General features: G+C 38.7%; 1 protein-coding gene across 1 annotated transcript in view; it reads right to left on the bottom strand.

Moving 5' to 3' along the window:
* COL28A1 (collagen type XXVIII alpha 1 chain) overlaps positions 1–25,201 on the bottom strand; it is a 914,882-nt gene that overhangs the window by 5,603 nt on the left and 884,078 nt on the right. Inside the window, exon 35 of the mRNA XM_044075485.1 lies at positions 18,795–18,983. Within this exon, the coding sequence (XP_043931420.1) occupies positions 18,796–18,983 (188 nt within the window). The 3' untranslated portion in view covers position 18,795. The remainder of the gene's footprint in view (positions 1–18,794; positions 18,984–25,201) is intronic.

The raw sequence follows: 25,201 nt of genomic DNA, 5'->3' as shown, positions 1-25,201 counted from the left end.
AACCCACAGCACTTCCTGTCATGCTCCTTATACTCCCTACTGCCGTATTTCACTACATCCTTAATCTTGTTCTAACCCACAGCACTTCCTGTCATGCTCCTTATACTCCCTACTGTCCACAGCTCTTATCCCAGTACACCTCAGCACTACGTCCATATAGCACCAAACATCTGCGCACTAAACCAATGCAATATTTGAGGTACAAATATTTGCCCACTAACTGTAAACTGACATACCTCCACAAAATATACAAGTCAAACATAAATTATTTCAAATCAAAATCCCTGACCCCATCTACTGCTCTTGAGTTAAGCATCAAGATATGCCCAGATTCACACCATAATGATTATCCATGCATTAGCACAAATAATCCGGACTCATCTCTAATGTTAACACAAATAATGTTAAACCTAACCCAGAAGAGAAACTTTTTAACGTTAGTATGCAGAACCTCTGCAGCAAACTTCATTGCTGGATAGCACACAACTTCCCTTACATTATAGTAGTTACAGAAATATGGTTCAAGCCTGACATTCAGTTTTTTTCACCCTATTCCAAAAGACTTGCTCTCAGTGTAGGTGACTTACTCCAGTTTATTATACAGGTATAAAGTCACTTATACTGTGAGAAGGCTTTCTGGAATCTGGTTCCCAAAGTAAGCCTGTTTATAGATAGTCCTTACACCAAAGTAAGTCACTTGCATTGAAAGAAAGTCTTTCAGAGTTAGGGCAGGTTTACAGCACAGTAAGTCACTTATGCTGACAGCAACTCTTTTGGAATGTGTCCCAAAGAAATGACCCCAAGGTTATAGCATCCTTCAAACTGAAAGGAAAAGTAGAAGGGTTGGAGATGTTGCAAATCTAACTAATCTCTGACCTGAGATGTACCTCCCTGGACTATATGAAGAAAGACATTATAGAACTTTCAGACTGTGTCTTAGGCTGGTATGAGTATAGCACTGAGCAGCATATTACCATCACCAAGGAAGATGCCACAATATGACCACAAAATTATTGATTTCAACAACTGGCTGTCTTTCTGGTGTCATTCTAAGGGGATCCAGTATTTGTCAGCTTGGGAGGACATGGACAACAGACCAGTTTGCATTGCCAAGAATGGTCTGCACATTTCCCCTCTAGGCTTTCAAATATTGACTAAGGCTTTGTCCACTGCCATAGTGCCTTTTTTTAGGCAATGCCAAATTGACAAACCTACTGAGATAGCAGAATTAACTCAATAGAAACTCAAGATGTTACTGCTAAATTCCAGGAGCTTAAATAAAAAAAAAAAAAAAACTACACTCCCTCCAAGCCCTCCTCACACTTCAGAATATAGATATCTGTGCATTTACTGAGACATGGTTTAAAGTGGGAGAGAGTGCCCCTGCACTGCAAGGTTTCAGTGCCTTCTGTACTTCTAGACCAGTAGCTGTACAGACAAGGGCTAATGGTGGAGATGTTTTAATATACATCAATAACAAGCATACCTGTAGGGTTTTCAAACAGGGTGACATGCTGGAATTCCTTCATGTGCAGATCACTATAGACAAAATCATCTATCATATCCTAGCCAGGTGTAAGCCACCCCTCCATGTCCCAGGAAGCTCACAATGTATATTTGGACATACTGGAGACACTTACTATCCAACCTAACACACTAATCATGAGAGATACCTCTATATATTGGGAATCCTACGTGGCCTCAAACCTCCAGCCACAGAGATTCCTGGACTTCATAAATACAAACATCCTTGACCAATTAGTGAATACGCCCACTAGAGTCTCCAACATACTGGACTTATGCTTACAAAAATGGGAGAACACTGCCCCCCCCCCCCCAATGTCTCATCCTTCTTGGTAATGTCTGACCATAAAGCTGTCTCTTTTGAAATCAAATCAAGTCCATAATCCCATTAAAACCAGTAACAGTTAGTAACTATTCCAAGGCCAATTACCTGTTATTAAATGATGGTTTGTCAAAATTCAGTGCCCCTCCAAACCATGAGAACACACCAGCCTATTCTGAATTGCTTTCAGAAACTCTTTACAAGCATGTCAATGGCTGCATAGAGGCTGATATACCTACTAGAAGTAATCCCAGAACTAGGCCCAGAAACAAACCGCCCTGGTGGCATTATGGCAAAAATCAGGAAGGGTAATTCTCATAAATAAAAAAACTCTCTCATGAAAGTAAATAGGCAAGTAAGAGGTCTAATCAGGTCAAGCAAAGCCAACTTTGAGGTTAAAACATCCTCCCAGGTGAAAGACAAACATAAGGCCTTTTGTAGCTATGTCAGAAACCTTAAGGGCAGCACAGAGCAATATGCTGAACTGGTGGTTAATGGTGCCACATTCACCAAGCCTGGTGAGATTATGAACCTGCAAGCAGACAAATTCAGTTCCAAATTTACCTCCTTCTCACCCCCAAACATTCCCCCATAATATCCTCAAGCATAACCACTCCAACTATAACTATGGAGTATGTAGAGGCTGCACTCACTAAAGCTAAGAATATGGCTTCAATGGACCCCAATAACATCTTACAATGCCTCCTGAATAGTCTAAAATAAGACTTGGGAGTCATTATTTATCTATAGTCTTAAAACAGGCTTTGTGCCATGTGAATGTAGGACTGTGATGGTCTTCATCCTTCATAAGGGAGGACCTTCACAAAATCCTAGAAACTACAGACCCATTAGTTTGACTAGTCTTTCTTGCAAAACCATGGAAAGAATTTTCATGGAAATTATCAACAAGGACATGAGAGATCTGCAGATACTGGATCCATTCACATTTGGCTTTGTCAAAGGAAGTTCATGCTTACTGAATCTAGTGGATTTCCTTGAAAAGGTCACTAAGGCAATGGATGAGGGGAAAACTGTGCATACTGCCTACCTAGATGTGGCTAAGGCATTTGATACAATACCCCACACAGTCATCGTCAACAAACGTATAACACTAGGTATAAACTCCTTTATAACATGCTGGATCACTAGCTGTCTTATTGATAGGACCCAGGAGGTTAGAATCAGTGAGGCCACCTCCACAAAGAGGCTGGTCAGCAGTAGAGTCCCCCAGAGCTCTGTGCTAGACCCACTCCTCTTTGGTATATACTTCTCGGATGTCAAAGCCAATGTCAAAGTAAGCATTAATTGAGTGATGTTAAAGCAACATGGCAAATCTACCAGACATGAGTCAGAAACAAAAATTGCACCATGTTAATATGACTGAGCTCTGTTATGACAGAAACATTTCCCTCAGTGTAGTGCAGTCTGAGATCTTCATGGATAATATAATGCTTTAAAAATAACTAATACTTACCCTAATTTTGCAGGGGGTTGAAAAGCTGTTTGCTAGCAGGCTAGGATGCATGCATTTTCAAGTCCCATGTAGATGCAGTGACCTAAAGGCTAACAAAGGAGGTTTCACACAACATGCCTGAATAGTTTAGAGACCATTGGGTATTAGGTACAGAAAACATTGAAACTAATGGCTGTATCTCTCAACTGTCCAGATTTTTGCAGACTGTCTAGATTTTTGCCTCTTATTTTTGGTCTGCCCCTCATAAAATTATGGTTTTCTGGCAAACCATTGACGATTGATGTCACTTAATAATAAAAGATGTTTGAGATTCATACTTCAAATCCTTCAGAAATTGCATGCTAATACAACACCATTTAGTATATTAACTTTCTAAGTATATAAGTGCAATATTTAAAAATTGCCCCTATTTTGGGGCCTTTGTCCCCCACATGTTTTGGCTTTGTCTAGATTTCTTCCACTTAGGTTGAGAGGTATGATGGTAGTCCTCAAACCCAGCAGTCTGTGAGTTTCACCAGTGATGTTGATTCCAGTAGATGGTGACAGTGCCTGGTTCTGTGTGGAAACTGCCACAAAAAATCAGATGCTTCTCTCATTCTTAGAACACATAAAGCCCTGAAACAAATGGGTTGGTCTCTGTTGAGTCTTTTTTGTCTCCCTCCTCCCATCCCTGGATAACAACAACTGGCGTCTATCCTATTAGCCTCTTATCTAAATCATTCAGTCCATCTTCCCAGCGCTACGCAGCAATACCAATACATGATCCATTGAGTACTGTTTTCCATTTCCACTGGAGGAAGCCGTATTTCCTGCACTAGATTTGGCTGTCCATACAAGAAGGTGAGGCAGTGAGCCAATGGGCAAGCAGCTGTTACCACCAGAGACATCTACATAACTAGCCTGTCTTCAGCTGTGTTATTCTAGTTGAAAGACCACATTGTGAAAATGACAATGATACAGAAACCTAAATATTATTTGTTTAGATGCATGAATCAAAGCACCTTACAAAAATAATAAAGATGTATTTACATCATAGCAGCACAGTATGAACATAGTAACTATTATAAAAGAGAACTATGCAAAGTGTGTATACAATGCAACCGAAAAAAAAATAATAAACCAAAAAGAGTGAGGTCCACATCGTCACAGGCACTGACAAGAACAAAGAGATTGTCACTGCATAATGAAGAACTAACAGCTTACTAGATGCAATAATAGTTTATTCATAAAATAAAATGATGAGCGCTTTCGTCCCAACAACTTGGGAGTTCATCAGAACATTATATGAACTAAAGCACACCGATTTAAATACAGTTTTGTATAAATTAATTAATCATTCCATAAAACAATCATGATTAAACAATTACTCAATAAACTGATTAAAGCTGTTAAAGCAATAAAAATCTGTAAAAGTTTTATCATGACACTACATATAAATTAAGTGTAAAAACCATGAATTGGGCCTGCAGTGGTCCAGTGGGTGGTGCCGTGATGCAGTCGTTAACGTTGTCACCTCATAGCAAGAGGTTCTCCGGTTTGATTCTTCACTGGGGTGCCTTCTTTGTGGAGTCTGCATGTCCTCCCTGCATTCGTTTGGGTTTTCTTCGGGTACGCCAGTTTCTTCCCACACTCCAAAGACATGAGTTGGAGTGTTTCTCCCTGGGCCTCCTCTGAAAATAGACTCTGCACTAGTCTTCCCAGTTAACAAATGTTAAATAAATAAACAATAGAAAACACTATGAATGAAAAACATTGAATAAAAAGCATTGAATAAAAGTAAAAATACATAACAGACATCATAAAAATCATCATAACTTGGCAGCCCTAATTTTTAACACAGGGTAAATTGAGATATGTTTATTTAATCCAGGGAGTGTAGTGGCATCTAGACGGATTTGCCAGACTAATTCTCTATATTCAATTTTATTTTCTCACTGCCCACCTCTAACATTCTGATGTTTCCAGAATTCCAAATTCCAAATTAGTGAAAGCCTGAAAGACTTAAGAAAGTTTATATAGGGCATTGTTCATATTTCCTTTTCTGATGTCATACGTATGGTCATATATTCTTTTAGCTGACTTCCTCTCTGTTTTGCCTACAGAATACACTTGACATTTTTACAAATGCCTATATACACTAGCCCCTTAGTTTCAGTTTCCTTTTACAAAAAATATTTTGGTGTTTGGTCTATATGACTACACCAAAAGATCAGAGCAGCGAATGTATGTACATCGACACATTTACTTTGATGTACATACAGAGCGAAACACCCAAACAGCAAAAACTGGAACGCCGAACGTGTTTCATAGCTAGCAGCACGATGGTGGGGATAAGGAAAAATATAATTTTCCCCACTGTAGTGCGGTCTCGGAGTTGGTATATTTAAGTAGGGGGGTGTGGGGGGCAATGCCCCCCCTGCAAGAGCTAATTAATGTAATATTTTAGTTTAGATTTTTACCTACCTGTGTGGCGCATTATGATGATGAAACACGTTCGGTGTTCCAGTTTTCGACGTTTAGGTGTTTCGCTCAGTATGTACATTGACGTAAATGTGTCGCTGTACATACATTCGCTGTTCTGATCTTTCGGTGTAGTCATATAGACCCTTGGTGTTACAGTGCTTATTCAACTCCATACTTCTCTGGTTTACAATATAGGAATAAAATTTTCACCTCTCACATTTCCTTGTTCCTAATTGTGCCACATTCTAATATTTTCTTAATATTGTTATCAACCTTGTATACAAATTGTGGACCATTTCCTACAGTTCAAAAAACTTTGTCATCTATTTTCAATATGGACCAGTTTTTATTAATAATATTCTTCACAACAGAACAGGTATCATTATATTTAATTGCCATCGAGTTGTGGAAATCAGGAATATTGTTCTGGGGGTGCAATAATCCACTCCTTCCTTGAAGTTTTCCAAAAGGAGATATATTTAATCTCCCTTCCTTTAACTACCAAATCATAAACATTAGAAAGTAAATCTTTTGGGTACCTTCTCTCTAAAAACATACTTCATTTTATCCAATTCTTCCAAAAACAATCTTTCAATAACTTCCTGATTGCCCTTATAAATTGGCCCTTGGCCAAATTCCTTTTGCAAACAAGGGATGTGAACTATTATAGTATAAATATTAGCTAGAAAAAGTATTCTTTCTATATCATTAAGTTAACATACAAGTAGTGGGAAGATTGAATTGAGTGTGTGTGGATCTTACAAATGTGGCAGTACCCAAAATATATTTTTAAAAATTGTTCATTTCATCCTCTTTTTTACTGCCAAATAATAAAAATATCATCCAGGAACCTAAAGGTCCAGTATGAGTGAAAAAGTGAATGGAAAACAAAACGTTTTTCCCAGGTGAGCATGACAAGTTTGGTAAAAATAGGGGCACAAACTGCCCCATAGTAACACATTTAACCTGCTTATAAAACCCACTTTCAAAAAATAAAAAGTCATTTTGCAATACTAGTTCCATTAATTCCACAAAAAATTTACATCTCTATATTCCAAAAATTCAAACTGAGTGAGTGCATCATGGAAATATTTAAGTCCCTTGTCATGGGGAATACTTGTAGAAAGCTCAATAACATCAATAGTGACAAAACTACAGTTATCCACCAAAAGATTGTTAGCCCTCCCCCAAATCTCAAAAATCGTTTAGAACATAAGGTGTACCTCCTAAAACATTCTTAAGTTTTCTATCAATATTAACTGTGAGGGGTACATCTTGGAACCATGTGCAGACATAATTAATCTATAAGGAGGATCAACTAAGTGTGTTCTTATGTGTTTTGGGGATGATAAACACTGCTGGAACCAAAGGGTGTTTGATTGAAAAAAATCCTTAGTTTCAAAACTAACTCCTTGAGCAAATGCATCATCCAGATATAAGTATATCTTATGATATGCAATATTAGTTTCATTTCTTGAGGTAGGGGTGTATTTGGAGTAATCCTACAATAACTCAAAAATCTTACTAACGTAATCGATCTGGTCAGATAGAATCACCCCCCCCTTTATCTGGCTTCACAACTGGTATAGTTTTTGTCTTTGCTCAAACACTCTAATATAATATGCTTGTCCTTAGTCAGATTGGAAAACCACCTCTGTTTATTCCTAGTGGGGGCATAGAGATCCCTTTCACATGGCTTATCAAATAAACTGATGATTTTATGTAAGGGTGGGTTGAAAAGACTTTTCTTTTTAACAGTGTCCAAACTCAAAACTAACCCTTTGTTACTAAACATGACTGCTAAACTCAGCTATCTTGTAAAAAGTTTCAAATCAACAATAACATCTGTTGTGTTAATTTTATTAGACAGCACAAATTTGAAACCCCTTTCAAATAGTGAGAAATGTCCTGGTTCAATAGTCAGGTGACTATAATTTAAAATGGTAAACCTATTGTAGGAAACAATTTTTCCCTCAAATTCCAGTGTATAGACTAACAATTCTTCCATCTCCTTCTTCCCGGTCACCTTTTGCCAGAGTTTGTTCCCCAATGTTTCCACCTGGTGGGAATGAGTTTTCATAATCAGATTTGCCCCAAATTTTTGTTCCTTATCCTTCATGACCTCCTGGGGAGGGGAGGTAGTACCAAAGAGTCCATATGCTCAGAAAAATTGACACATTGATCGATATTAACCACAGGGTCTGTTATTTCTCTAGTATCTACACTTGAGCTCATACTGTCAGAATGCAATACAATTTCATCATTATTGTTGGGATTATTATAATTACTATCCTTAAGTGGGTATGCCTTCCCACCAGCATAATCTCTATCATCTCTAAGCAACTTTTCTTGTTTCTTCTTTCATTGTGATTGTATGTTCACTCACACACCTGAAAATCCTACTATAACTGTTATTATTAAATTCAAACAACAAATCATCTAAACCTTTTCCAATTAAAACAATGATTTCATCCATTAAACTGTTCATTTGTGACACATTAAATTCAATGATGAATTCTAAGAACTCCAAACCATGCCTATTAAACATGTCTGTCAATTTAAAATATTCATCAGTTCCTTCTTTTTGAATACCAAAAGGGAATTTAAACAGTCAAAGTCCCATAGGGACTTATTTCCTTTTAATAAATTCCTTAAGGTAAATGTTATCTACTTGAACAGTACATGCCTTTACTATTTTTTTTCTCCAGGTGCTGAATCATAGTTCTTAAATCAGGTAAAAAATCTTGCTCAGTAGAAGGATTGTAAACAACTGTAAAATCTTCATTAAACCTATTTTTAAGTCCCTTTGAAGTCATGGACAAGATTCCAAATTGATTTCATGAATAAATCCTTTGTCTTATTGATTGGTGTTACTTTCATTGGTACAGGGACATGCAACAGCACCACCTAAAATGGCATTGGCATGTTCTCGCTGTTCTCCTCTTCTCAAAGAACTATGGCACAAACCATTTTGTTGGGTGGGGGATAGTTCCAAGAAAATCTGGTGAAACATTTCTCGGTTTGATATCCCCAATTGTGGTGTTAACAGAAACTAACAATTGGCTACATTGCTGAGAAAGGACAGCAACTAACCATGAAAAGTCACCACTGGGATTTTTTCTTGAGTGGCAAAAGAATCCGAATTCACTCTTTCCATATTCAGAGTGTATAGTCTATGTAACAGAATAGATGAAGCTAAATGAAAAACAGAGATGTCTTAAGCCTGGAGGTTTGAGGTCGAACCTTGTTGAAGCCTTCTTTGAGGCTGACTTGTACACTGTAGTGTCTATTAAAATGTATTTGGGGTTCCTCTGAAATACTCTTAGAACATGCAGCTGAGGCTGCAGCAATCACCAGATGAATATAGCATAATGTGCTTGAGGAGAGGCTTGAATACTTGCTCCTGTCAAATCAAGATATAATATGGTAACCAGGAAGATAATACCTGTGGCTGGCTTATCAGCTGCATAGCTAGGCAAAATGGAAATTGTGCTGTATGTGGCAAACAGCAACTGTCTGATTTAAGTAATACTTTAGAGCTCTGTGTACATTTAACTTAGAGTTTAGATTGGTTTGAAGTGTGGCCTCATCTTTATGTAAAATGAGTAAGTATCCCATTGTAAGATTGAGCCTACAATTTAGAAATTCCACTGGCTAAAGAAATAAATTGCCACCAACAGCAGCATCTTCCATAAAAAGTGTATCACAAAGACTTGGTTGGCTGAAATGGAACACATATCAATGATTAAGAAAAATAATGCTGCAAGATGGGACTAGCTTACATAGGGGGCACTCAGATGAAGACATTTGTGAAAAATGCAGCCCACAACTGGTTGGGTTATGGTCTTCACCTTCGCAAGTTCATGTAAGGCTGAGATAGCCAAGAAGAGATCTTTCACCATGAAATTTATTTCTTAAGGGCAAATATGAAATACAAGGGTTGGTTGAGACTGATCATAAGGCCTTGCACAGATTTTTTAGGAATTATTTTATATGAGGCAAGTCCATAATTGTAAATAATGGTATTTAAGCCACAACAATATTATATGGCAGTGCATTATAAACTGGCTAAATGGATGTGTGTGGTAGATATATATGTTAAAAGAGTAAAGTGGAAATCTGTTGAATGAGCACTTAGAAATGTTATGAGCTACACCAGAGTAGTTACCAATGACATAAAAACATTTCAAGAAATGTACATAGGAAGATATTGAATTAAATTACTCAGAGATACCACAATGGATGCAAGGCCTTATGGCCATTTTCAACCAACCCTTATCTTCCATATTTGCACTGGTGAAATCCTGCTCACCTATACATGATGGTCATCATTTCCTTCTCACTAGTAAAAAGTAAAAAACACTGGTGATACCAAAGTAAAATCACCAATACTTTTATTTGAAGTTATACATAGAACTGACTAAGCACTTTCATCCTTGTAAGGCTTCTTCAGAGTCAAGGGTGAAAGCGCTTAGTCGGTTCTATGTATAACTTCAAATAAAAGTCTTGGTGATTTTACTTTGGTATCACCAGTGTTTTTTTACTTTTTACTAGTTTAAAGTCTTTTTGTTAGATTCAACAATAATTTCCTTCTCAACTTAGCATATCTGCTTTGTGCATTAATAAATGATCTTGGTCCATGTTCCAGGTATGTTATCGTTAAGTCATCCTCCATTTCTAAACTGACTTGCATCTATTTGTAATACAGCTGGTTTATTAAGGTCATAATATCTTAAGATTGGTGAGTCACCAACAAAGAGACAAGAGAGCAGCTGCAAGATTGAAGAGCAAGGCATCAGAGGCACTCTACTATCTTCTGGAAAGTGACTCAGTAGATGTCACAAAACAAACTGTATTAGGAGTCAAGGCAACGACAAATAGATAAGGAAGATAGTCATCAGACACCCCTCATAAAGGATGCCTGCAACAATCTGCTCACCAGTCCAAAGGATATCAAACACAGATGGAAGGAGTACTTCTAGCAGCTTCTGAATGGAGAAAACACCACAGAAACTGTACTGCCCAAGACACAGCCTATGGTAGAAAAAAAAATAAGACAAGCCCAGCCTAGAAGAAGTAAGAACAGTACCAAGGAAATGAATTCAGGCAAAGTAGTAGGCACAGATAAGGTCATGGCAGATATCATCAAGATGTTGGATGAGATAAGGGAGAAATGGCTCCTGAGGGTACACATAGTATTGTGGAGAGAAAAGCATATTCCAGATAACTGGAGAATAAGCATACTAGTGCCAGTGTACAAGAGCAAAGGGGTATTCACAACTGTGGGCAGTATAGAAGACTCAGACCCCTGTCACACTACATGGAAGTTCTAGATAGGGTGATTGATAAACGAACACACAGAGTAGTAGATAGTAAGATGGGAGAAGAGCAGTTCAGATTCTGATCAGGATACAGCTTGACTGACCTGATGTTTGCAGTGAGACAGATAGTTGAAAAGAAGCTAGAGATGAGGAAAGAGTCCAAATGGGCATTCCTAAACTTAGAGAAAGTATATAACAAGGTCCTGAGAAAGCTTATTTGTACAGTCCTGCGATGGTTTGAGGTCCCAGAAAAATTGGTAGAATTGATGCACATTATGCAAAAGGGCCCAAGGACACAAGTACAAACAATGTTTGGACACTCAGAGGGTTTCCTAGTGGGAGTCGGTGTGCATCAGGGTTCAGCTCTGAGCCCACTGTTTTTCATACTGGTGCTGGTCTACATTAACAAACAGGTTGGGAGGGACAGAACAACAAAGTTGCTGTATGCATAAGTTGTGGCATAGAGGAGAGACTCTGAATAAGAGCTTCAGCTGAGGATAGGAGAAAGGAATGCAAAACTAAAGGCACATGGGCTGAAACTGTGTACAGATAAGACAATTGTAATGACAGCAAATGAGAGAAGCCAAAAGAAGCTGAGAACTGAAATAGAAGAGAAAACAGTGGAACAAATTAACAGCTTCAAGTACCTGGTAGGGATGTCGGAGGAGATCAAAGCTGGAATTAGAGGGCTCCAGCCAAATGGCAGTGTCAGGGGTAGTGTATGACAGAAGCTGTACTAAACAGTGGTGAAACTAATACTACTGTATGGTGCAGAAACCTTGGCAGTAAAGGCAGAGCAGTTGAGGAAGCTAGAGGTGATGGAGATGAAGTGCCTAAGATGAGTGGTAGGATGCACACTGTGAGATAGAAGAAGAAGAAATGAGTACATCAGAACAAAAGCCCAAGTAACTCCAATTGCAAAGAATGTCACAGAGAACATATTACAGTGGTTCAGGCACATATACTGGAAAGCAGAAGACAATCTGATGGAGAAGATTTGGGACAGACAGGAAAAAGGCAAGAGGAAGTGAAGGTATCCAGCAAAGAGATGTATGGATTGTGTAAGAGAAGACCCGTGGCAGTCAGGCATGACTGTCAAAGAAGGTAGGAGTGTGGCACTGAATCGAGAGAGATGCTGACAGCTTACATGATACCCTGACCCCAGATAGAAAATGGGGAGAAAAAGGGGTTATGATGATGATGGTGGTGGTGGTGAATCATGCGTCAGCTTCTTTTTGACATTCCAAAACTCTTGTCTTGTTCTAATATCAAATAGCATAAACGCTTAGATGTGTGCTACTACGATTAAGACAAAACCACCTGAATACAAGGTCTATGGTTATATCAGAAAACAAACTTAGTACCAAGTCAGCATACAGAGTTAATGCTTACAAAATACACAAATTTCATTTGGAAATAGTACACTGCAAACAGAGAGCAAAGACATAACATACTGACCATGAATGTAAGACAAACTGAGAAATATTTCAGAGGTAAATCATCTACAACATAATTATAATCAGTTTTAAAGAGATTACACTTCATGAAATGCCCGACCTATCATGGAACAAAAATGAAAGAGTTATTCTGGTTCTAGAAAGCTCACTACTTAATGTACGTTGATTACTACTGAAAGTGGTTACGCTAGGAGCTACTTCAAGTATGGGTATTTATCAGTTTACTTAAAAGCTGTTCTTTGAGACATGGGCTATTTGATATTTTAATTTCAGTCAGCTGATTACAGTTTGTGAGTCAATAATTCAAAAAGTTTCTGAATACTTGAGAGTTCAAGCATATGGCTAGGAGTCACAAATACCTGCGGGTAAGCTGATAAAATGGTTTAAATAATACTGCATCTCATTCAAACAAACTTAGAAACGATTAAAGGACACTGAAGGTGGCCTGTACTTTAATATAAATCATAGGACCAAAATCTGCATGGTTACTCATTGGCAGAAGGTTGAGAATTTAACTTCTAGTCACTGTAGTATTATTCTTCCCCGAGAATCAAAGCAGACTTACTCAAGACTTGCTGTGACACACACACACAACCCTACCTTTTGTCATCACTGAAGCAGAGTTGAAGTAAAGTTGAGATATCAAAACAAGCAGCAACAAAAGCAGTAAACAGTTATTGTGATAGCAGAAGAATAAGGACATACTGAGTGCAAACACCAGATTCTCGGGTCTACAAAAGGAACAGAAAACATTTTCCTAAATCAAGTTTACTTCATGAGTCAAGGTTGCAAGTATCCTGACCACTATCTCACAGAATGGCAGTTAAAACTTTGTCAAAATTAATCCAGAGAGCTCCAAAGTGTATGCTGGTACTGAGTCTATGATTCCACAATGAAACCATGTGAGATTACAGGGGCAATCTAATTTGTCCATGACTGAGTCAGAAATTCAGGATGAGATAATGCAACAAAAAGAGCATCACTCATTATCTTTGTAAGGGATTGCATTAACTTGTGTACTTACATGCATGTTTGGAAGACTATTAAGAAAACTAGTTGGGTTAAAAGACCACATAGATCAAATTTGTCCACTACTTTTTGATACCAGTAATTGAAAAGTGAAACTGAAGTGACGTTAACTGAAGGTGAAAGTCAGTGATATCAAATGTGTTTTTCAATTACTGTACAGCCTGATATGAATGGGCGTCATAAGGCTGCAGTATCACTTCATCTCACATCAAGATGTTCTCAGTTAGGTTCTCAGGTGAGGTGCCTTTTGTGTGACCGCATGGGTTTTTTTTGGATGCTCTGGTTTTCCTCCTACATTCTTACGTTGCTAGTAAGGGAACATAATTGAAGCAGAAATTGTGATATTAGGCTATGTTTTATGGTTTTGTTGGGTTTATAAACATTTTACATATTGCTCTTCTGCAGCTGTTCAGACTCTTTAAGACTAAACAGGGCATTTGAGATTGTTTGCTGTTTTGCTGTGGAAACATGAAACTGGCTGTTAACCAATAAGATTAATGTTTGTCTCTTTTCTATCAAAAATGTTTCTAAAGACATTGCTAGATTCAGTGGAATGAAGATTCTCATTCCAAAAAAGAAACAGGAGACTGTGATTCTGTTTGTATGAGCTTGTAGCATTTTTGAAGAGCCACAATCTTCCTTGGTGCTATGGCACACATGTCAACAAATATTCTGAGACAATGGATCCCAATTTGCTCCCAGCAAATATTCAGCATGTTTTCACAAATGTGTGGAATTAATCAGAGGATCTTCTAGACTTGAAAATATTAAATACAGTCTCCCTATAGAATTTGATCAATAAGAGAATACTCATTGATAGGTTCTTGGTTAATTTAATCTTCTTGCCAATCAAAATTCAACAAATATATTTAAGTTTCACATTTGCCTATACCTGCTCTCATATACAATGCATGCTTTAACAGCTCAAGCAGGTTACATAAGCATCTGCTACCTGCAAGCACCTTCCTGTAAATCCAGGAATAAGCAAGAAAATTTGATACACACGTCATTAAAACAGTAACATGCTCAAGGAGCTGCTTAACTATTTTGCACCAAGACACAGTTCTGCCATTCATTAGTTCCTGATGTGCAGAGATAGCTGATGCATGCACCTTGTCTATGGAATGACTGAGGCCCGAATCAACCAGGTGTCTGAGATAAGTCAATATTACTTGCAAGCTGACTGACTGAGGTGGTACAGGGTACTGCTTAACCTAAATTATAGGCTCATAGGTTCATAGATTAGTACTAGGCTAACTGCCCTTGTAGGCCATTTTAAGCCTAGCCAGTTACTCCAAGTGAGAATCAAACCCTGCAACTTGTGTCTATATGGTAAACACCTTAACCATTAATTGGTCATAGCCATTAAGTCAATCAGAGGCAGAAATCTGCTGAGCTGAAGGCTTTCTGGCAGCCTCAAATACTTCTGATTGCCCAGTATGAAAATTCAGTAGCTTCAAGAAGTCTACATCAGATGTCAGGCCTTGAGATGGAGCCATTTATGACCCCAACCATGACAGACAGTTTTGGCTTGGACAAGGAGTGTTTCATGTATCAGTAGGTACCTGACAGTAAAGCTACACCAAAGGTGGTAAGAATGTGTATAGGACTCATATGCCACAATAGAGACAGAATACATCCCCAAATTCTTATCCTTGCCCTGCTAAATCAAGTGGAACAGGAGGAAGACCATGTTTTTTTGAGTAATGAACAAATTGATCTTTTGACTGCTCCATCTCCAGAAGACACTGGCCAGGCATGACCTCCAAATCTGCAAGTACACTAGTATAAGACTGGAAGAAAAGCTCAGCAAGACTACTAGCTTTTTTAATTCCCCAGAGATATGAATAGTTGAGAGAGTGATGTCTCTGTCAACAGCCTATTGTAAGGCTAACAGTGTCTACCTGCAGGTCTATGACATGTGTCAGATCTTAAAATAGTGAACACCTCCTCATTGAACACCTTTTTAAGGAAGCTACTGATCGTTGAACGGAGTTTTCAGCGAAATTTTTCCCAGTTCAAGGGAATGGTTGGCCACCATCTGGAATTTGCCCTTTTTCCCACTGTACTGCAATCTCAGAGTTGGTATATTTAGTTAAGGGGGTGTGGGGGCACAACCTCCCACATCAGGGGTGTGGAGGGCTTAGCCCCCACCTGGGTAGGTATTAAGTTTTATTATTTTCTTCTCAGTCACTAGGATGGCCTACCATTGCTTTACCATAGGAAAACTTTTTCTGAAATGTCCGTTTGACGATCTGTAGATTCGCTAAATAGATGTTCAATGAAGAGGTATTCACTGTTTTAAGATTCGATGAAATGTCATAGACCTGTCTACCTGCATAGGGCTTATGAGCTTATGAACTTATAGTCTTCCATGCCTCCATAGATACCTCGTTATGGGCTAGTTGTCTAACTTTTTGAAGAGAAGCTACAGAAGCAGCTTGGTATCCAAGGCCATCTGTATTAGGAAGACTGGTCTTAGCTTCTATGGCCTGATGCATAACCTTGTTTTCAGAGCAGACCTCATTCATGCAATATGTGAGAGTCCAGGTGAGCTCTGCAACTTGTTGATGAAGCATCCAAAATCAGAATATTCCTTTGTTTTGGTTGCAGAAAGGAATGAGTAGATTGGTAGGGATTGTCTACTATTCCAGGGACCATCAATAAAGCTTCAATACCAAGAGAATGTCTGTGAGAAAGGACTACAAAACCACTAACACTTTACAGTCTCCTTGCAGATCTGCATCATTACCCATGCAAATAGAATTTTCACTGTGTTTTCAGACAATTGGTAAAAACCATGATCTCCGCAGACTACTCCAACTGCAGAAATAACTAACAGTGAATGGTGTCCCCTCCTTTCTAGTAAAGGCAATCATCCAGTTTAAGGTAGCTCCAGGGACTGCAACAACAGGCATTCCTAGTGTAGGGAGATTTCCTGAGAGACCCTGGATGGGGTATCATGTGCTATCATCTAGATGAAAGAAAACAAGGAGTTTCTGAAAGAGCTGCTTCTGTATCTAGTGTCTTTTAAAAAGTTTCTGTTTGTCAAAGAAAGTTCAAATCTGTAAGTGAAGGCTACCAAACACAAATCAGAGGAATCTCTTGAGTGGACCCCAAATACTTATGGGCAAAAAGGCATTCATCATGTCCAGCGACAACATCCTGTCACCTGGTGGGGACATTAGTCTCTACTGTATGTGACAGATGTTCTGGTTGAAGTCACTGAGGTCTAGAATAGGACTGAATTTCTCTATCCTCTATGAGCCCAGAAAGAGGTGAGAGTAAAATGTGCCCAACTCTTTTTTTTTTAATAAATGAACCAACCTTTTCCAGTCCCCTGAGCAATACATTCTGAGTCTGTCTCAATGCTGTGCTGAGATGGACTGATCCACAAGCTGTGCTCTTTCTTGGGGAGCAGTGGTGAGCCCCACAATATGACTAAAAGTGACCATGCTTAGAATGAACTGGTTCTGTGTGTTGGTTTTCCACCCAAGATATCATAGAGAACAGCACCAAGATTCTGGACTCTTGCAAAATTAACCATCAGGGTTATGCAGCTTAACTGATGTGTGTGTGTGTGTGTGTGTGTGTGTGTGCGTGTGTCAGTGACATGGAAGAAAGGCCTGGCAATCTACTTGTTTCCTACTTGTCTAGTAGTCTCTGTGGATGATGATACATTTCATAGAGTCATTACAGGAGTCGAATGCAACTCAACAGAAATGGACGGATGGATGGGTTCCTATCAGATGACCCAAGACTCATTTTGTCAAATGCATCTTGGTTGAACTTGAAATGTCGAAAAGGCAAAATGACGAAGTGGTCTTTCCTTTCCCTGGGAAAGAAGTCGCTTGGCCGCTTCAGTCACTTTGCCATTTTCAGCACTGTAGTGCGATCTTGGAGTTGGTATATTTAAGTGGGGGGTGTGGGGGGCAACCCCCATGTTGGGGGTGGGGTAGGGGGCAAAGCCCCCCCCACTTCATGCAATGTTTTAATGTCTTTTTTTTTTGTGGAACAGCGATTTTTTTTCCCAGGGAAAACAAATCGCTGTTCTGGTTGTTCGATGTTTTGTGGATTCAAACTTTAGAGTTCGATATAACAATGTTCGATCATTTGATCGTTCGTTGTTATAATATAGACCCAGATGGATGGATAGATGGATGGATGGATGGATGGATGGATGGATGGATGGATGGATGGATGGATGGAAAACAGTATATCCACCAGTTTTATAATCAGTAAAATAATGCTAACTTTATCAGAAATGGTCCATCACTTAATCTGTTCAGCTTCATGCATGCAGTAATAACACACAAAATCATGTGTTATCCAGAAAAAATGCCTTGCTTTTCACTTGTTTAATATTTAATTTCCAGTAATAAATTTTTGCAAGATCTGGTGTCCTGGTGTAATCATTTGATATTTTGCTTTCTTGGACACAATAAATGAGTTTTGTCTGAAGAAAAATTAGGGTAGAACAGTTTAGCATAGTCCTCAGGAGCCACTGATTTTCCAGGATAGTACTTACACTACATCAGTTTTCAGCTGCCCGTCCTTGAAATTTTTTGGCAGATGACAGACTAAGTAATTTAATAATGCTAAAAGTTGATACTACAGACTTTTTTTGAATCTTCAAGATCAGACCAGTGGGTACCATTACTGTATCCAATTGCCATGGTTGTTCCCCCAATGAAGCAAGCTCTCTTTGGCACATTTGGGCATCAGTTAAGGCAAGAGTTGGGTGTTAAGAGAGTAGGCCAGTCTGCAGCTCTTATCAGCTGTCTGATCCTCAACCCCTCAGCATCTTGTATGCTCTATTATAACTCTTCTTAAAAGGTGTATGCATGGCAGTGCACATGCATAACTTCCTGGCTGAGGCACACAGCCAGAAAAAAGTTGGCATGTTAGGCTGCCTGCTGCAGGTGATATACCTGCACTCCTACAGGTGTCATCAGTGTAGCAAACTTATCTGTCATCTTTACCCCAGATGGGCAAATCAGCATCAGCTCCTACTTCTGTATTGATAATAGAACATAGACATTATAAATTTCTTCTTTCTCAGAAAATGGAAATTAATGCAAATATTCTCTTAAATTTATATATAAATAAAAACAATATTTTAAATGTATAACCTGACCATAGGTGTTTGCCCTCGACTATTTTAAGATTTGCTCATGATTCTTGAAATAAAGTGTTTTCATTACCTCAAAATCCAGATACACAAGTCTTTTTGCATTCTTGCTCTGTGTCGAAGCGATTGGAATTTCCATTACAACCACCATACCAGAACTGTGCACAAGCATTAGCGTCTTTGTCATAGTACCATTTAATAAGGTAGGAACGACATGTACCCTGATCTAGCAGTAGAGAACAGCGTGGGTCCAGGGGAACATCTGAAAAGGTGAAACAAAGAATATATCACAACGTCTCATATTTTGATAATGAGATTACAGTTTTCACTTGCATAAACATAAAGGATATCTTTTACCACTGTAATGATCAAGCTTCTGAGGCGTTATGATAATGCATGACTATGTCCATGCAACTTGTAAAACCAATGTACAATAAATGTGAAATGCAGCATAAATTATGTATTTAATGTTTCACTATCAGCATAACCATGAATATTTTCACTCTCAAACCTTGCCAAAGCTAATGTTATAATCAGCTTACACAGAAACATTTCACTGACAGATCCATAGGTCTGTATTACGTTTATGACCAAAGGGACATCAAGAAGCTTAACCACAATGCTTCTTAGTATTAAGAATACATAAGCTATCCCTGGTAAGACAATTATTTACAATCCTGCAGTAATGAATTCATGCTCTCCATTATATGTGTGGATGGAGTTTCTTTCAAAGACAGAGACTGTAATGGGTTATTTACTTGTTATAGCAGCAGATGCTGTTGATTTTTCTGTGGAGGTTGAGGTTTTGGCACAAGTGTTAGACAGACTATTATGTATGTAAAGTGCAGGAGGTTGATAAGGACAGGGGGTTTCAGTGCTCAAAAGGATAAGCAGTGTTCAACCATCAAAACCATCAAACATCTGTATGAGACAGAATAGAAGGTTAGAGTTTTCAGTCCTCCAAGGTAGCTTAGATTGTGCAGTGCAGAAATCTTTTTGGATAGAAACCTTTGCTGTCTTTCAAGATGGTCAAGGTTCTTTGTGAGATGCATTCCAAAAGGGGCACTGTTTTCAAGGATGGGTCAAAAAAGAAGAGAATATAAGGACCAAGACTGTGTGGGATATACAGGAGATATCCCTACTTATTATATACAAAAGATAAGACTTCCTAACCACAACAAAGACATTGTATTAAAAAGAAAGATTATCAGAATAGGTACCCAAGTCCCAGATAACTTTGTCTATTTTGAGAAGGATAACAGCAGCGTCATAAAGAGAGGAGTGATCTCTTTTCCAAAGGTAACTCTATTGCAAGTTTTGGTATTTAAGGTGATCCTGAGTGACACCCTAGGTATTAGTCTGGTCAAGGCTGTGCTGGAGCATCTAAATTTCCAAGAGGGATTTGAAGGTGTTCACACATTTAGTTATCTACATTCTCTTGACATTTCTTTATTTAGATTTGTTAATAGGGTAGAGCACTGATCCACCGTGGACCTGTTTTTGTTTAAGGCTTCACCTGGATGTAGACACAGCATGTTGACAGAGCTGAAGAATACAGAGTGAATCTTTACAATCACAGAAAAATGTTGTATTAGAATTACAGTGCAATAATCATGATATAAACATTCCTTATATATGCAGAATTTATTACATACAAAAAATATACTGCAGAGTGAATTTTAGAAGTGGAAAGGCTGGTTGGAGAGGCAGAGGGAGAGGGAGAAAGAGTGAGGCTTAGCAGATGCAAGTTCAAGGGAAGAGGTAAAACAGGGTGAGGGCTATGGAAGAGAGACATGCAAAGAGTATGATGGGGTAGCAGAAGTCAATTACAAGGGGTGGTAAGATAAGGATGAGGGTGGAGTGACATGAAAAACTAAAGGGTGGGTAAGGATCTATGAAGTATGGAGTTGTGAGTGGGTTATTTAAAAAGTTGGAAGTAGGCTAGTTAGCAGTGGGTATTGGGGAAAGGATGAGAGAGAGAAAATGTGTGTGTGTGTGTGTGTGTGTGTGTGTGTGTGTGTGTGTGTGTGTGTGTGTGTGTGTGTGTGTGTGTGTGTGTATGGAAAGTGTAAGCATAAAAGTGGACATACAATGGGTGAGAGGGAAAGTGAGGGAGAATGAGCAGAGGGAAGGCATCATGGTGGTTATGCTGCAGTAGACAGTGGTATAAACTTTGTGATAAGGAGCTATTGGGTGTTGTCAAAGCTTTATTTATGTTATGCTGGGGGAAGCAATTGCAGTCTGCCTCTAATGAGTTTGAAGTCTTTCTTTAGTTGGGAAGAGTAGCTGAGTCCTTAATGATCATTGGTATGGACTGCCACAGTTTGGTCAAAGTGTTCAGAAGCCATGGTCCCTGCATTTCTTACTGGAATAGATGGAGGGGAATAGAAGTTGTGATCTAATGCTGTAGGATCTTTTTCTGAGTAAGTCACCCAGTAAGGTACATGAAGGAGTTCTGGTTGAGCAGTTTGAATAGAAGGCTCTGAGGACAAGTTGAACTCTCTTAATACCGGTAGTCGGTTCACCTTTTTGAGAACTGAATAGTGATATTCAGATCTGGGTGCTATGAAGATGACTCAACATAATTGATGGCAGTTGTTCGGAAAAAGTTAATCTTTTTCTAAGGCTGAGTCAAACAATAGTAGGGCACATTCAAGTTGAACTAAAAGTGTGCCTTTACCTATGACTTCTCTGCTACATCTACCTAAGAACTGTGGCTTTTCTATGCCCATAAAAGTGTTTGGTTTCTTTTTGCTTTCATATTTTGTATATGTTGTTGGATGTTGAGTATCTGATGAAGTCATACACCAAGGTATATTTAAAGACATTGTGGTTTCAATGGCCCTTTGACTGTGGACAAGAATGGTAATGCTGCTTTGGGTGGCTTTGACTATTTTTTTGGGAGGAGGTCAAATTGCCTGATTTTTTTAGATATGCTTTATTTTAGTTTAGTAGTAGTTTCTTGGAGTTAAACCAGGAATTTTGAGAAGAGATGTGAGCGATATGTAGATGAATCTGCTTTCCCATCTGAGAAGTATATGTCAGAGCACAGGGGCCCAGGACAGAGCCCTACAGAACCTGCTACATTCCTGAGGCTAGAGGAGGTACCCTCTATGTTAACAGTATGAGTTTTGTTTAAGAATGATTTAGTTATCCGGCAAACTACATACAAGTTTATGTAAAGAAGGAAGAGTTTATCCATGTCAGCATGTGGAATGGTGTCAAAGGATTTGTCAAAGATAAGGGAAGCAGCCTGGACTGTAAAGCCCTCATCCAGGGCTTCGTCAACCGTTTTGAAAAAATTGGAATGCTTTAGAATGCACAATCTACCTCTTACTAATCCAAACTGGTTTGGGTCAAAGGTTTTTAGGTCATCCATGTCATTGTTTGTCAGCTCTGCAATTAGATTCTCAACAACTGTATGGATGATGTTTGTGAGACTAATAAATCCATAGATTCTAGGGTTTTTTATAAGGATACCCTTGTGTAAAGGTATCAGTGTGGCTGTTCTCCAGGCTTCAGGGACATAAATCACGGAGAGAGTTAAACTAAAAGATTTAATATGGATTTGGCTAAGTAGTAGTAGTATTAATCAGCCAACAGTCAAGGATATAACAAGGCCCCATGGAGCTACTTGCTATTTTTGGTTTTGGATAATGCAGGTAAAACCTGGTCCAGGGTGATTTGGGGAGATTTGGGATAGCTGGTAGTTGGAGAAGATTAGCAAAAAATGCATCTGTAAGGATAGTAGCAACAGATCCAGGAGCACAATGGGAGAAATTAGAAATAAGTTTAGTGCAGTACTGAGCATCGTGTCTGTCTCCTAAAAAAAACAAAAATAGGTCTTGTGGTTTTGTTTACATTTGATAGCAATGCTATGTTCTTACCTGCCTTGCATTCCTTGATGGTATGCTGGTGAGCTTTACTTATTTGCTATAATTCCCTTTTATATTGGGGTGTGAAGATCTGCCACAAACAACTTAAAGTTTCTTCTTTTTGCTAGAAAGATTGTTGCATGAGAATTCTAACACAAAAACATATTTTCAAATTTACTATTATTTTTATGACAGATGGGAAAAGACACCTTGATGAATCTGTCTGTAAGGGAATAGAATTCATAGGAGTATGCAGTAGCATGGGGTACTGGATGAATCTGTCCGTAAGGGAATAGAATTCAGGAGTATGCAGTAGCATGGAGTACTGGATTATCTGGACAACTACACCATTCTTGCTAGTCAAAGAAGGTGTTTAACTAGATTGAGGTTTGTTTTGGAGTAATCATGAAATACTGTGGGTTTTTCGGGCATTTCAAAGTATGCTTTAAACAAGATTACTGCTAAGTGATCAGATTTTATTAAGGAAGTAGTGACATTAGGGGTATTACAGAAGTGGAGACACTGGTAAGGGCAATGTCAAGAAAATGATCACCTCTAGTGTGGAGAGAAACAATTTGATTAAGGTAATTAACATTTATAAAATAGAGGCATCACTGAGCATATATTTCAGTTGTATAGGTTTGCCAGTTTATAGTGGAGTAGTTAAGTCACCCATAATAAGTGCAATCAGTTTGATAGAAGGCTTTCCAATCTGACTTAGATAATAAACATGTTCAAATAGGGGCAATAGATGGGGAAATATAGCTGGCAAAGATAATGTAGGCAGTTACCGAGAGCTACCTTGACCTCTACAAGTTCCAGTATGGTATTATGTACAATCTGTTGTGAAACAATATGTTCCTTAACAAATGTGGATACAACTCTATAGTTCCATGTGGTCTTAAATACATGGAATACACAGAACTTTGGCAAGGTGGGAGCACTATCTTTGCACTGGAACCACCTTTTTGTAACAACACAAAAACAAAGAAAAACAGAAGAAGGGCTCAAGCTGAAGACATTTTGCTGTTAAGCTTCTACCAATGAGCAGTGCTACGTCTGAATTAGAATTGGCTAAGTGAGTATGTTCAGGTATGAAGTTTGCCTAGAAAGGTACTATGGGACAGAAATGACTTTAGCCAGTATACCAAAGCAATAAGATAAGAGGTACAGTCCATTCATGGAAAAGCAGGTTGGTCTACTGACCATCTCATTTAAGGTAGGCACATGTTATACCCCCTGGATATAACATCCCAACAGTTAACTGGACAGTTCCTTGAAATCAATGACCTTGTCTTTGAACTCAGGCATAATTCTTATTGAAGACAGAATACTGTACAGCTCTACTGACTTTCCTTCCTTGGAGTCATGTGTCAATTGTGTCTCACTGCATCTCCTCTGGGGTGAAGAACATTAATTTGGGTGTCACATTCATACCTAGGGTGGTAAAAGGTGCCAATGACCCTTGGTCCAGATGATTGTCACTGTTGAAGTGACACCCTAACCCCATGTGCAAAACTGTGAAAAGGGGTTGTGGATGGATGGATGGATGGATGGATGGACCTTTGTAGTGTCCTTAATCCTGGCATCACAGAGATAGTTTAGTCTGGTCAGTACAGTGTCACTGTGACTAACTATAGGCTCAACAGTTAGAAATAACTTGTCATTCTCTGCAGGCCTGTAGGACCTTAGGGAGCATGTTTGTACTTTTGGTGATTTATAGCAGAGGTATGTGCGGGACCATCTGTGAACTTAGATACATGTGAGTCCTGGAGTGGCTGAGGTTTGCTTTATGGGGACATGTGAGGTTTATGCAGTACTTTTTTAAACACCTCAGCAAATGTTGAGAGAGTATTATGCTGCTGTTTACCAAATGTTATTCTGAGATGAAACAACACACTAAGTGTTTACATCTTTTGCATACGGATTCACAGTTGTTTTTCTAGAAGTAAAGAGATGTCAGTAAACATGAGTCCATGATGAACAGAGCAGTACTGATTTTATTGGAGGAATCATTGGAAGAATTAAGCAAGGGTTGCTAAGAATGAGAAACAATACTGATCTGCCCACTCACTACTACTAGTGCTGGTAGTAATGCAGCTGTGTCCAGTTAAGAATGAATGCCCCAGTGCTTCTTTTCTATCTAGGAGCAAAACAGTAGCACTAATCTCAAGCTGGTTTCTCTGAAATAGGGCCAGCCTCAGGCAAATTGAGACAACTAGTTGCAATATACACTTGCAGCTTGTGGGGTCCAACACCTGTCATTGCAATTTGCAGAGCAGAACCACAGCTAATAATAATAAAATAATAATAATAATAATAATAATAATAATAATAATAATAATAATAATACAAAGTACAGGGTGCTTCAGCTTCAAAGTATAGAAAGCTGCTTGCTACAAATATTTCTGTCTCCCATCCATTAATCTATGTTGCTTGAACATGGATAGGCATGAACCTTGTTTTATTTGGATGGTGAGTCTGTTCCGAAGCAGCGGTATGCTCTGCGCGATATGCCTCTTCCACCAAACCATTCTGTTGATGTTGCACAACACGTTTAGACCCTCAGACTGAGTATTTTCTGATGCCATTTGACTTGCTGATA

This window comes from Protopterus annectens, chromosome 6.part1, assembly GCF_019279795.1.
Source record: "Protopterus annectens isolate FY-2018-M chromosome 6.part1, PAN1.0, whole genome shotgun sequence".
In the NCBI taxonomy this organism is placed as follows: Eukaryota; Metazoa; Chordata; order Ceratodontiformes; family Protopteridae; genus Protopterus; species Protopterus annectens.
The sequence above is the reverse complement of the archived record's forward strand: the minus strand, read 5'-3'. Positions and strand labels throughout refer to the sequence as shown.